Raw genomic sequence first — 13,075 nt, 5'->3', positions numbered from 1 at the left:
TTAACAATGTTTCAGTCATATTGCTACGATGTCTGCAGTGTGGCAGTTTATAGTGATGTCTAGCACTGGGGCATCATGCAGCAGACATGTAGCATGATGTCCCACCCAGTCACATTATTCTGACACCAGGCCGACCAGTCCTAACACTAACCTCTTAATGCTGAGCGTCTAGTGAGGCAGCTGTTAGTACCATTTTTGTAAGTCTTTGGTATGACTCGGCCGGGGTTTGAACTCACGACCTCCCGTCATGTACAAGTATGTGCTAATTGGTTGATATCAACAGCTGTTACAACAAAGACAAGGCCTTGGCCAAAAAGAAGGCTTCCAGGTTCATCAATGCATCTGCAGGTATCTACAAGCAGGGGATGCTTAAGTGGTCTAATCTGCTGCAGGTTGACCCCAGTCGTAAGTTTATAGGTGCTTTATTGCAACTCTTGGCCAATCATAGCATGCACGTGAGGCAGGGCATTGTGGTGAGGTTTAACGGTACTCTAGCAGAGCAGTTGTATTGGCACACCTATACACCCTGGAAATGTTGCTGGTCTAGATGACATGAACCACAGACAGCATACAACAAGGACAAGCAAAACATAGCACTGAGTGGGTTTGGCAGCTGCCTGCTATCAATGGTGAGGAAACATGGCTCACATGGAAAAAGCTACTGAAGATGTTCATGCTGTGACAGTGTGGGCTGAACTTGCAACCACTGTTTTGACTCTAATGCCAGTCTGAAAAAGAAATGCCTGTCCTCAGATATTTTGGTGTGATAGTTATATGTGCCAGGAGAGCTGGAAGGCAGTCAAAAATGTATCACTGACCCTGTGAGGTCCATAAAGGTGTATGGGTTTGAGTTAGTGGTTGCTAAAACTGGCATGTCCATACTATGTTCTCTGCTTAGCACTGATGATGCAGGGTCTAATACTGTGTTTGTGCATGAAGAGCTGCTGCAGCTTGTGCTCCCTGAAACACAGCTACCACCTAACAGGGTCTTCAGTCAAAATACATGTCACCAAGATCAAAACCACTCTTTTGCTGTACTTGAGGATTAATATTCCAGATGTAAGATAATATGCATAGATGTATGTTATATCAGTGATGGCCTGAAATGAATAACTTTACATTATGAACAATAAGTTTCTAGCAAGACTTGTCACCAATGGCAGTACATGGTACATACTGAACAAATTATCATAGTTTTGAAAACAAAATGAAAAAAAACCTCAATGAAAATGCAACCATTATTCTTTATTTCTTGAAGAACACTGAAACATTATGATGCAATTGTTCTTTATTGACTATCAAGGATATAATTCAGCCTTGTTTACCTACCTAGACATTGTACCTACCAATGCAAACACACAGACAATAATGAATTGTCCTAACAAAACATTTGGGAAAACTGATAATTTTCATTAACCTATGAATTTTTTGGACAGGGAGAAAAGTAATTATTCTTACTGTCTGGATCTTTAGGTCAATGAAAGTAACAATTAATTTGTGTGTGAATTTAATTTTATTTTTTGTACTGTTTTTTTCAGGCCTAAGAGCTACCATCATACAATGCTGAATTTCACAAACATGGCCAACAAACTGATCTGGAACAAAGCATGTAATTTGACATGACTAATTTATCTCTTTGTATAGCCTTCAAAGCATGTGGTATTTAATTTTTAATAGCCGTAGGCAACTCTTGTCTGAACAAAGAATGAATGGTGGGAAAACTTTTTTCATATCCCCTTTATGAAACAAAATAAGTTTGGAAAAAAAGCATTAACACTCACCTGTAATTGCAACTGTTCCTTTAGATGTTTTCTTAACTATAACAGACACATCTGAACCTGTATGACCCGGTGTTGGCATCACTTCTACAAATTCATCTATTTCATATGGAATGCCCTATAGTAAACAGATTATGACATTCAATTACAAATGAGATAATAACAATGAAAAATGTACCCCACCCAATAATTACAATGAAAAATGTACCCCACCCAATAATAACAATGAAAAATGTACCACACCCATAATTACAATGAAACATGTACTTCACCCATCAATAACAATGAAAATCTCTCATACAGTACCTAGTAAAAGCAACTCAACTCAGAATAATGAATGCATGATAGAAGCGACTTTTCCTTTAGTACACAATACATATACATGCCATTTAAAGTTGTCTGTCTCCATGACATTTTATTCCTTCTCAAAAACTTAATTTGGCAAAGTAAAGATCAATAACCTTTTCAATGCTTGGGTCAAAATCTAGATAAACACTGGAAATAAATTTAAGCTGTATTTTTTGTACAAAGTAATTCCTAAACCTCTTTTTGGCAAAACAAATGAAGAACTTAAAATCATATTTGCATTCTTCATTTCAAGTTGGTCAATGCAAAACTGTGGAGGATTAGAATTATGAAGAATGTAACAAAAGTATGCCAAATTCTGATGCAACTGGCCAAATTCTTGTATCCCACTTCAAACATGGCATGAAGTAAAACTTGATCTTTGTACCACCCAGGATGATTATTTTACATTCAGGTGCAATTTCTGTGTTAATGCATCCTCTGCAACAATGCAAATACTTTTACGAAGTATGAGCTGATAGTAATGTTCATACAAAAACGACTGATTGAATTCCAATTTACATTGACTCCTAATGTTAAACTAGAAACGTTTGGTCCCCTTAGTGTCCATTTTATGGAAGTTTTACTGTCTGTCTGTCTGTCCCATGTTGACTACAGACATATTACTTACCCCAAATTGAATACATTTAAATGACGACAAATAGCAAACACTGAAAGAAGAGCATTGTTATATAAAAATACCCTGCAATTTTTGTGTTTCTTTAACATTTTAATTTTAATTTGACAAAAACATACATAAACCTGATGTATGCAATCTAGTTCAAAATTAATAACCAAATTATTATTTCCTCATTTAGATAAAAACTGATGCATATTAATATATGATATAGCTGTCAACTGTAACTAGTGCCAGAATGTACCCGAGTGTTACTGCAAAAAGGGCCTTTAGAAAGCATGCACATATGTGTTATTCCTGGAAAAGCCTTTAGAGAGCACGTACCATAATGACTGTAAGTCTTGGGACATGGGAAAAAATTTGTCCAAAGATTATTATGAATTTAAAATTGATAGCATTCTTGGTGTAGCAACACTTTCAGATAAAAAAGTCCAGACAAAATTAGCACACTGCAGAGACAGTTCTTATTCCTTTACCACATCAAAAAGCTGTTACAAACTACAGTACTAGGATTGTTTTTAAGATATTATTTTGCATGTGCATATTTTCTTATGTTTCCAAAATGAAATAAACAAAATGGTAAATAGGAACTTCAATAATTAATTCACATGGCACTTAGAGTTTACTGGGTGACCTGTGCTATATATATTGCACAGAACACTACTTACACGCAGCAAATCATACATAGTGTTACTTATATCTTTGTTCCGACCCAAAATACTAGATGTAGATTTTGCTTTATTCATTGTTTTGGCAAATCTCATTCTTCCAAATCAAATTTAAACAAGACATATATTGCTGTTTTATCTATTTTGGCTCATGTGTTCAAGAGTTACCATTTTACAGAGATATAAGCAATCCAACAAAGTGATGTAAATCACATGAAAAGATACATTTTTAATTTTACAAAGCTCATAATCAGCACATGGTATATTCACATAACTGATCAACATCAATATGTTTTAATTTTATGTTTCGACTTACCATGACACAAATTTGTAACTTTCAACAATATATTCACACCACCTTTAACTTTGGGCAGCTAGTTGTTTTGGCATTTCCTTTCGTTTATAAGTGGCACATTTGTCTTTTGTTTTCTGACAGGAGCCCAGGGAATTGTTTCAACCATGAAACTGGCTTGGGAAAAGAGGGATTTTTGTCTGGCAGCAATCCACACCAATTGACTGTTGTAAAATCTAAAGAGGGTTGAACAGAATGAGATGCCATGCATAAATGTGATACAAAATTATTTTGCCCACAAAATTCATATTGGACTGATCACCCATTGACTATCATCATTAATCAATTAGGGTATCAACACTTGCATGATTGAGCAGCATGATTACCACAGCCAAGTAAGCAGGCATTTATTTATGGTCGCTTACATTATTTTTAGGGTATTAAAATTATTTTCTGAAACTTCTTCTGCATTGTATTTTGGAGGTATTATTTATATTCAGTTCAAGTCAAAATCTTCGATGTACACGAGGTGACACCATGATGTAAACATGCTCAATAAATGTTTGTACTGAACCATCCCCTTATCCCAGAGATACCATCTCCAGTTCCCTAAGGTATGTGAGACAGCTTCTAGGTAACCTGACTGGGTGAAGTTTCAAATAGGGAAACAATTTTCACCCGCAAATCCAGCAGAAGTAATGTCTTAAGAAGCTGTCGATTGACCTGCTGAACTGCAGATGTATATTCTACCAGATCAAACTGAGCCCTATGTGATGGCAGATCCTGGAGATAAAAGCGAGAGAATGTGAACTCCGATCTTCATCCCACAGCCTGAATGATATCAGTTAGCAAACAGTTCCGGTCTAATGCTAGGCTAGTGGCAGCTGCTATAATACCATGAGCCAAAATGCATAATAAGCTCGTTTGAGTTGGGATTATTACCCCATATGCTGAGCAAATAACCCACTTAATCCAGGACAAGATAGTCTGTGTTGATATATAATAATAATAATGAGGACTTTGTATAACGCCTAATCTTTAGAAGCTCTAAGCGCTTTACAACATTAGACAACACCTATAAGATGAAAAAAACATATATAATGATATGATTACAAAAACAAACACCATGAAATTAGAAAACATAAAAAACATGCTGAGAATATTTAAGGTAAGAAACATTATTAGATCTTTAAATTTGTTCTTGCAGTCGAAATAAGTGAGTTTTGAGAGCAATCTTGAATGGTATCACTGTGTCTTTGTGTCTAAGTTCAGTGGGCAATTCATTCGATGTTGCTGGGCCCTGGTATGCAAAAGAACGCTGTCCATATGACTTTGTTTTCATAGTGGGAATAATGAGTATACGATTGTCAGAAGAGGAGCGTAAATATCTTGCTGGTGTGTACACATGGGTGAGGTCAGATAGGCATGTTGGACTAGAGTCCGTCAAAGAAACGTAGCACAGAGAAAAAATTTTGTGTTTGATTCTGGATCAAATGGATAGCCAGTGTAGGGTACAGAGCAGTGGGGAGGTGTGCTCTGATCATGGTATTCTAAGTATGATCCGAGCAGCTGTGTTTTGAACTTTTTGAAGTTTCTGGAATAGATATTGAGATGAACCAGACAGAACTGAGTTACAATAGTCCAGTCTTGAAAGTACTAATGAACACACAAGTGTTTTAGTGGCATCAACTGAAAGATATTTGCAAATGGAGCTGATGCATCTCAGCTCAAGATATGCAGCCTTGCGTATGTTCATGACATGTTGGTGCAATGTGAGAATACTGTCCAGAGTAACACCTAGGTTTCGCACTGATTGTGTGAATTTAATGTTGGTGTTGCTGATATGCATTGTTTGAGGTAAAGGATGTGAATGAGAAAGTCTTTGTGTTGTGATGAGAATGGCTTTAGTTTTATCATCATTCATCTGCAGCTTGTTACATGTCATCCATGATTTCACATCAGGAGTGCACCTCTCTACACCTTCGATGGTAGCATCAACTTCAGTTGGGTGGCTAGATTTGTATATTTGCGTGTCATTAGCGTACAATTGGTGAGACACTGGATGATGATCTATGACACGAGAGAGCAGCTGAGTGTATAGAATGAAGAGAACAGGTCCAAGAACAGAACCTGTGGAACACCACAACATAGATCAACTGGGCTGGAGTGTATTTCATTTGCAGATACAATTTGTGTCCTGTTGACCAAGTAGGACTTGAACCACAGTAAGGCTGTATCATGAATGCCAAATACATGCTGGAGACAGTGAAGTAATATATCATGGTCTATTGTGTTAAATACTGCAGACAAATCAAGGAGGGTGAGGACTGTAATCTTTCCGCTATCCAATGCAGACAGAACGTCATTAACTACTTTTAGAAGAGTAGTTTCAGTACTGGGGCGATATGCAGATTGTACATTGCTAAAAAGACAGTTTGAATTCAGATGAGATACAAGCTGGGATAGAACAACCTTTTCTAAGATTTTTGATATGAATGGGAAATTAGAAACTGGGCGGTAGTTCTTTAAATTGTTATGGTCTAGTGTTGGTTTCTTCAGCAGAGGCTTTACAATTATGGCAGTTTGGAAAAATGATGGGAATTCCCCTGATGAGAGAGAGACATTAAAAAACATCAGTTAGTGAAGGCAATCCTGGATCTATGCACTCAAGCAGCAGTGATGTTGGAATTGGATGAAGTTCACATGACTTTGGTGCACTCTTCATCAAGACTGTATGCACGAAATCCATAGAGACAGATTCAAATGCTGCTAATGGTTGCCACTCAAATTCTGTATCCCAACTGTATGGTGATGAGTCAATTGAAATTGTGGTGTCAAGCTTATCTCTGTACTTTGTAACAGAAGAAATTTGCAAACATGTCCGGAAGATCGACTGGAGAGAAGGTAGTTAGAAGTGGTGTAGATTTGTTCCTTGACATTAGCTTGTTAGTAATCTTGAAGAGCTCTTTGCAGATAGAACTTTCCATGATCATAGCAGTGTAGTGGGCTGATTTCGCTGCATGGATTATATTTGTGACATTCTTTTTAGCGGCTTCATAGATTTGCTTATGAATAGTGAGTCTGGTGGAAAGCCAAAGCCTCTCAGCTTTACGGCGGTCTCTTTTAGCAAGTCGAAGCTGGTCCCTAACACTGCTATACAAGGAGAACACTTTTGAATTGATACCCTGCACTTGGTAGCTGGGGCACGTTTGTCAAGCAATGAACGCAGGCAGTTATCGAGTTGTTCTGCTGTAGGAGGTAAGCAAGTTGTTAGGTTTGCTTGGATGTCATGCATTAGTTTGGTTCTATTTATGATATGGAGGGTTCTCTTAGTAGCAGATAAAGATTGGGGGTTAGGGACTGATATGTCAAGATGGCATATAATGCAGAGGTGATCTGATGCAAGTTCATGAGATACCAGGGAGGACCATAGAATGTTATCATCAGGTGTATGAAGAATCCAGTCTAAAATGTGACCATGTTTATGGGTGGGCTGGTTAAATGAGGTTGAAAACATTAATGGAATCTAGAAGTTTTGATGTGTTTGGGTTTCCAGGGCAGTCAAAGTGAAAGTTGAAATCTCCAAGAATAATCAGGTCGCCACCTATCGAATTTCCATACTCAGGAGATTCAGAAACTGCTCCAAAAAGAGAGATTCAGTCAGCTTGTTTTTTCTACTAGGAGGAGGGTGGTATAGGCAGAAAAAATGTACTGACCTTTGCTCAAGTGTGAGTGTGGTTTGTACTAGTTCAAACGATGTGTGGTCAAAATTGAATGCTGTGGTGTGGTTAAGACATTTGATCATGGAGTTCTTTGTGATTACACCAATTCCACCTCCACGAGAGTTACAGGGGAATGATGGAGTAACCAGTGGGTGTTAGATCCGCAAACTTGGGCTCATTGCCTGATGTTTTTAGCCATGTTTCTGTCAGGAAAAAGACGTCAATATTCTGATCATTGATAAAATTAACTATTTCTGTGCGCTTTTCCGGTGGTCCTACTTATTGGGCATTGAATAATGCAATACGCAGAGGTATCTCTTGGATAGTTGACACAAAGGTTGACGAATTAATAGGGATTTGAATTAGGTTATCTAAATTAACGGTCAAATTTTTAAATTGTTGAGCCAGAAAGGGCATAAGGAAGATAACTGGAATTCTTTGTGTTCTATGCTGGCCAGCTTTGAAACGTTTCTTTTTTTCACTTCTGTTTACATTTAGGTAATGATGAATGTAGTCCCAGTTTGTTTAATCTAGAGCACAATGTAGTGTGGAGAGCCAAGGAGTGGTCATTTAAAGAGGGTCCATCATAGCATAAACGGGTTGACTTGTGAGTATCACGTGATGGCGGTTTGTTCAAAAGTTGTAGCAGTGAAGCAAGACAGCCGAGAAAAAGTCTAATTGTTCTCATTTCCAAAACAAGGAGATGACGAAACACATACGAACTGAACAGCCAATACATAATGAACACAATAACGTGGACAAAGACAGGCAACAAGCAAACATATCATGAAAACAGCATAAAAAAACGGAACAGCTGCTTTAAGCCGGTTAAGCGATAGAGGCCATCTTGTCACAGTACCTCCTGTCCTGTCTTGAGAGGTAGAAAGAGGCATCATCTCCCTCGACACAATGGCTCTTAAGGTACCACTTCAAAGCCCGAACTGGCTCTTGTAGGTGGACTTCAGCTGATATGTCCAGATGACACAGTGGTTTCATGACAAAAGTTGGGTTACCCGTGTAAGGAAGGTGGTTCACGGCAATGAAAGAGGATGCTATCATAAGTAAGACTGACTCATCCTGTCAGAACTGCATGAAATTTGGGTCAGCTGACAGGGCATGTATTTCGCTAATTCTGCCTGCAGTCACTAAAGCCATGAGGATGCAGGTCTCATAGGAAATGTGTGCCAGAGATTAAACTGGTTCAAAAGAGTCTTGTTCAGCCAGGTAAATACCCAAGATAGGTTCCACTTGGGCATAGGGTTAATATTTTCAGCTGTGTATACTCAAAGTTGGTGAGTAAGTCGGACAAGTCATTGTTTTGTCTGATATCCTCTCTTCCATGATGATGAAAGGTGTCAGTGATCATGGAGTGGTAACCTATAATTGTAATCAATGCAAACTTTTTTGAAGAGTCAGAGGAAGTTAGCTATTTGCGGTATAGATGTCTGGAGAGGTATGTCATGTTCGTACATTAATGTACCATGTGCCTTCGTATGCTTTCAGAGTGGAGGGCCTTCTTGCCAGAGTGATTCTCTCCATGATTGTTTGTGAAAATTTTTTATTTTCTGAGGGCCTGTATAATATAATCCAGTTGTGCAAGTTCCATAGTTCTGAGTAGGAATGAAACAACTGCCATCATTGTTGTTTGAGTAGATGATGGAAAATCTGAATTCCCTGAGGACTTCCCATTGCAGATTGATGAGGTCGTTGATTCACGGTTTCTCCTATCTGAGTACTGCAAGGAGGATAAGGTGACACTCTGATTCTCTTGCTTTCTGTATCATTTTCAGAATCAGAGGTGTTGGATGGTAGGCGAATGCAGTCAGGCCGTTTCAATCTATCAACAGAGTTTCAAGGCTTTGAGTCTGGGACTGGAAATCTAATGGTTGGGAATTTGGTATTTCACCTTGTCACAAACTGGTCATAGGAAAGGTTGGCACAAGCAGAAATAGTAGCTGAAGGGTTCTTAGTCTTTGCTATAAAGTCTTATACCTAAGAGGAGATCAAGTAGCCCCACCACCACATATGTTGGCTGAAAACCTTTTGCTCCGTTTAGCTAAAAGTAGTATCTGGGAGGGCTGGATTTGTGAGGTAGTAGTGGTTCTCCTCAGTTATTATGATTGGACAATGTATTTAAAGAAGAAATGAAATATATTTATTGATGTTTCAAACAAATGATATTGATTTAAAACATTTCAATGTAATAATTCATGATGATAGTGCATTAACAGCCATGGTTATTTTTTCTTCATTTTTATATGTCTTTGTGATTGAGAAAATACATTGGTTGATAGGTAGAAAAAAACGTTGAAGCTGTCCCATGGCTTATAGTACATGAAATAATTTGCCATAAATTTGTGTCTAACATTAATAGGTCATAAAATGACCTCTGAATGTAATTCAGGCTGTCCCAAAATTTACAGTGTCCCAAACCTTACAGTCATTATGTTACATGAGTGTTACTACTCACATAGCCTTCCAACAGAATATTTCCTTGCTTATGACATACTTTGTTGTAAACGAATATACAAAGAACAAGAAAATTCTCATATTTTTGTTTAAATTTTAGTCTGAATTATGGAGTCAGGGAGGTACAAAATCTATGATAACATTTGAATAGCTTTGTCATCACAATATTTATAAGAAAGCTACTGTTAGCTTTATATCATTTTCTGCCCACCCCAATCATATTTAATCTCTGCCTAACAAGGTATGTTTATCTTCATGTCTGCTATTATATGTACTGCTAATATGAAAATAAGTTGGGGGATTGGGTACTAGTGATACACTGTATGAGTGTTTGTAAATTACTGTTACTAGTCATATGAGTGTTTGCAAATTATTACAAGTCATATGAGTGTTTGTAAATTACTGCTACTATTCATGACTGTCTGAAAATTAGTTACAAGTCATACGAGTATATATAAATTACTGTAACTAGTCACAGTGTTGCAAATTACTGTTACAAGTAATATGAGTGTTTGTAAATTACTGGTACTAGTCACATGAGTGTATGTAAATTACTGTTACTAGTCACATGATTGTAAATTATTGCAAGTCATATGAGTGTTTGTAAAATACTGTTACTAGATATATGAGTGTTTGTAAATTACTGTTACAAGTATTACAAGTGTTTGTAAATTAGTTACAAGTCATATGAGTGTTTGTAAATTACTGGTACTAGACATATTTGTGTTTGTAAATTACTCTTACAAGTAATATGAGTGTTTGTAAATTACTGTTACAAGTCATATGAGTGTTTATATTTTAGTTACAAGTCATATGAGTGATTGTAAATTACTGTTATAAGTCATATGAGTGTTTGAAATTTACTGTTACTAGACACATGAGTGTTTGTAAATTAGTTACAGGTCATACGAGTGTCTGTAAATTATAGTTACTAGTCACATGAGTGTATGTAAATTACTGTTACTAGTCACATGAGTGTATGTAAATTACTGTAACTAGTCACATGAGTGTAAATTACTTTTACCAGACATATGAGTGTTTGTAAATTACTGTTCCAAGTCATATGAATGTTTGTAAATCACTGTTACTAGACATATGAATGTTAGTAAATTAGTTACAAGTCACATGAGTGTTTGTAAAATAGTTACAAGTCATAAGTGTTTGTGAATTACTGTTACTAGTCACATGTGTGTATGTAACTTACTGTTACTAGACAGCTGAGTGTAAATTACTGTTACATCATGAGTGTAACTTTGTAAATTATTTTTACTGGACATATGAGTGTAAATTAGATACAAGTCATATGAATGTTTGTAAATTACTGTTACTAGTAGTCATATGAGTGTTAATAAATTAGTTACAAGTCGTGAATGTTTGTAAATTACTGTTACAAGTTACACGAGTGTTTGCAAATTACTGTTACTAGATATATGAGTGTTTGTAAATTAGTTACAAGTTACATGACTGTTTGTAAATTAGTTACAAGTCACATGAGTGTTTGTAAAGTACTGTTCCTAGTCACATGAGTGTATGTAAATTACTGTAACTAGCTACACGAGTGTGTAAATTACTGTTACAAGTCATACGGTTGTTTGTAAATTACTGTTACTAGTCACATGAGTGTATGTAAATTACTGTAACTACTTACATGAGAGTTTGTAAATTAGTTACAAGTCATATGAGTGTTTGTTAATTACTGTTGCTAGATATGAGTGTTTGTAAATTACTGTAACTCATCACATGAGTGTTTGTAAATTACTGTAACTCATCACATGTTTGTAAATTAGTTACAAGTCATATAAGTTTGTAAATTACTGTAACTAGTCATATGAATGTATGTAAATTAGTGTTACTAGTCACACGTGTATGTAAATTACTGTAACTAGTTACATGAGTGTGTAAATTACTGTTACAAGTCATACGATTGTTTGTAAATTACTGTTACTAGTCACACGAGTGTATGTAAATTACAGTTACTAGTCACATGAGTGTATGTAAATTACTGTAACTAGTTACATGAGTGTTTTTAAATTAGTTACAAGTCATATGAGTGTTTATAAATTCCTGTTGCTAGATATATGAGTGTTTGTAAATTACTGTAACTCATCACACGAGTTTTTGTAAATTACTGTTACTAGTCACATGAGTGTATGTAAATTACTGTTACTAGTCACATGAGTGTATGTAAATTACTGTAACTAGACATAAGAGTGTTTGTAAATTAGTTACAAGTCACATGAGTGTTTGGAAATTAGCTACAAGTCAAATGAGTGTTTGTAAATTACTGTTACTAGACATATGGGTGTTTATAAATTACTGTTACTAGACATATGAGTGTTTGTAAATTACTGTTACTAGTAACACAAGTATTTGTGGGGTTTTTTTTGCATCCTTTAAAAGGTAAATTTAAGCTTCAAAAGGAGGGTTGGGGATAAAAGTTGGAACAAATAAAGCCTGCTAATTCTGAAACAACTAGATTTAAAAGCACCAAACCAAAACTCAGAATCATCAGTTCATGCACTACAGTTCAACTAAGTCCACTGACCATTTTCCATTCATGCATAACTGTACATGATAACTAGTTTGCACCCAACTACACTGAGTGTCATATACAATGTGTTATAGTTACTATAAAAGTTAAACACCTGCCAATGAGTTAAATACAAAAGGTTATCCAGGAATTTGCCTGGTAGACCCCTGTTTGTGACCATGATATTGAGTGTACTTATGCCCTCATGCACGAAATAACTGATTTAATCCAGCTGTCACTAACTACATACAGCAACACTTTTATCACTACAAATGTTGTAATCAGAAACCAAGAAGCTAGTTATCCACATTATTCAGTAAGTAGAGCCAATATTCCCTCCCCATCTCATGATTAGATATGGTCCAGCTTGACCCATATACTGTTTATACCATAAAGATTAGGTACAATGATCTGTTACTATTTTAAAGATAAAGTAAACAAGCTCAGTCCATACTGATAGGCGAACTGCAGTAGCTCACTTAATAGTGTGTCAGACTCACAATCCAAGAGTTCCATGTTTGATGCCAAGGCTGGGTTGGCTGTTTCAGTGTCTCCTTAACCAAGGCACTTAGCTCCTATTTCCATGGCATAATATGGTCAAAAATAAAGTGCTCAAAGTGCTGTTGTGTAAAAA

General features: G+C 36.4%; 1 protein-coding gene across 3 annotated transcripts in view; it reads right to left on the bottom strand.

Moving 5' to 3' along the window:
• Positions 1 to 13,075, bottom strand: part of LOC149798936 (metallo-beta-lactamase domain-containing protein 1-like) — a 52,627-nt gene that overhangs the window by 14,706 nt on the left and 24,846 nt on the right. For all 3 annotated transcript variants that reach the window (XM_089957850.1, XM_089957848.1, XM_089957849.1), the window contains one exon: positions 1,782 to 1,896. In XM_089957850.1, the coding sequence (XP_089813976.1) occupies positions 1,782 to 1,896 (115 nt within the window). The remainder of the gene's footprint in view (positions 1 to 1,781; positions 1,897 to 13,075) is intronic.

Source organism: Sinohyriopsis cumingii, chromosome 5 (assembly GCF_028554795.1).
Source record: "Sinohyriopsis cumingii isolate HCF-2022 chromosome 5, ASM2855479v2, whole genome shotgun sequence".
NCBI classification, from domain to species: domain Eukaryota; kingdom Metazoa; phylum Mollusca; class Bivalvia; order Unionida; family Unionidae; genus Sinohyriopsis; species Sinohyriopsis cumingii.
Note: the sequence above shows the minus strand (reverse complement) of the source record. Positions and strands in the feature narration are given on the sequence as shown.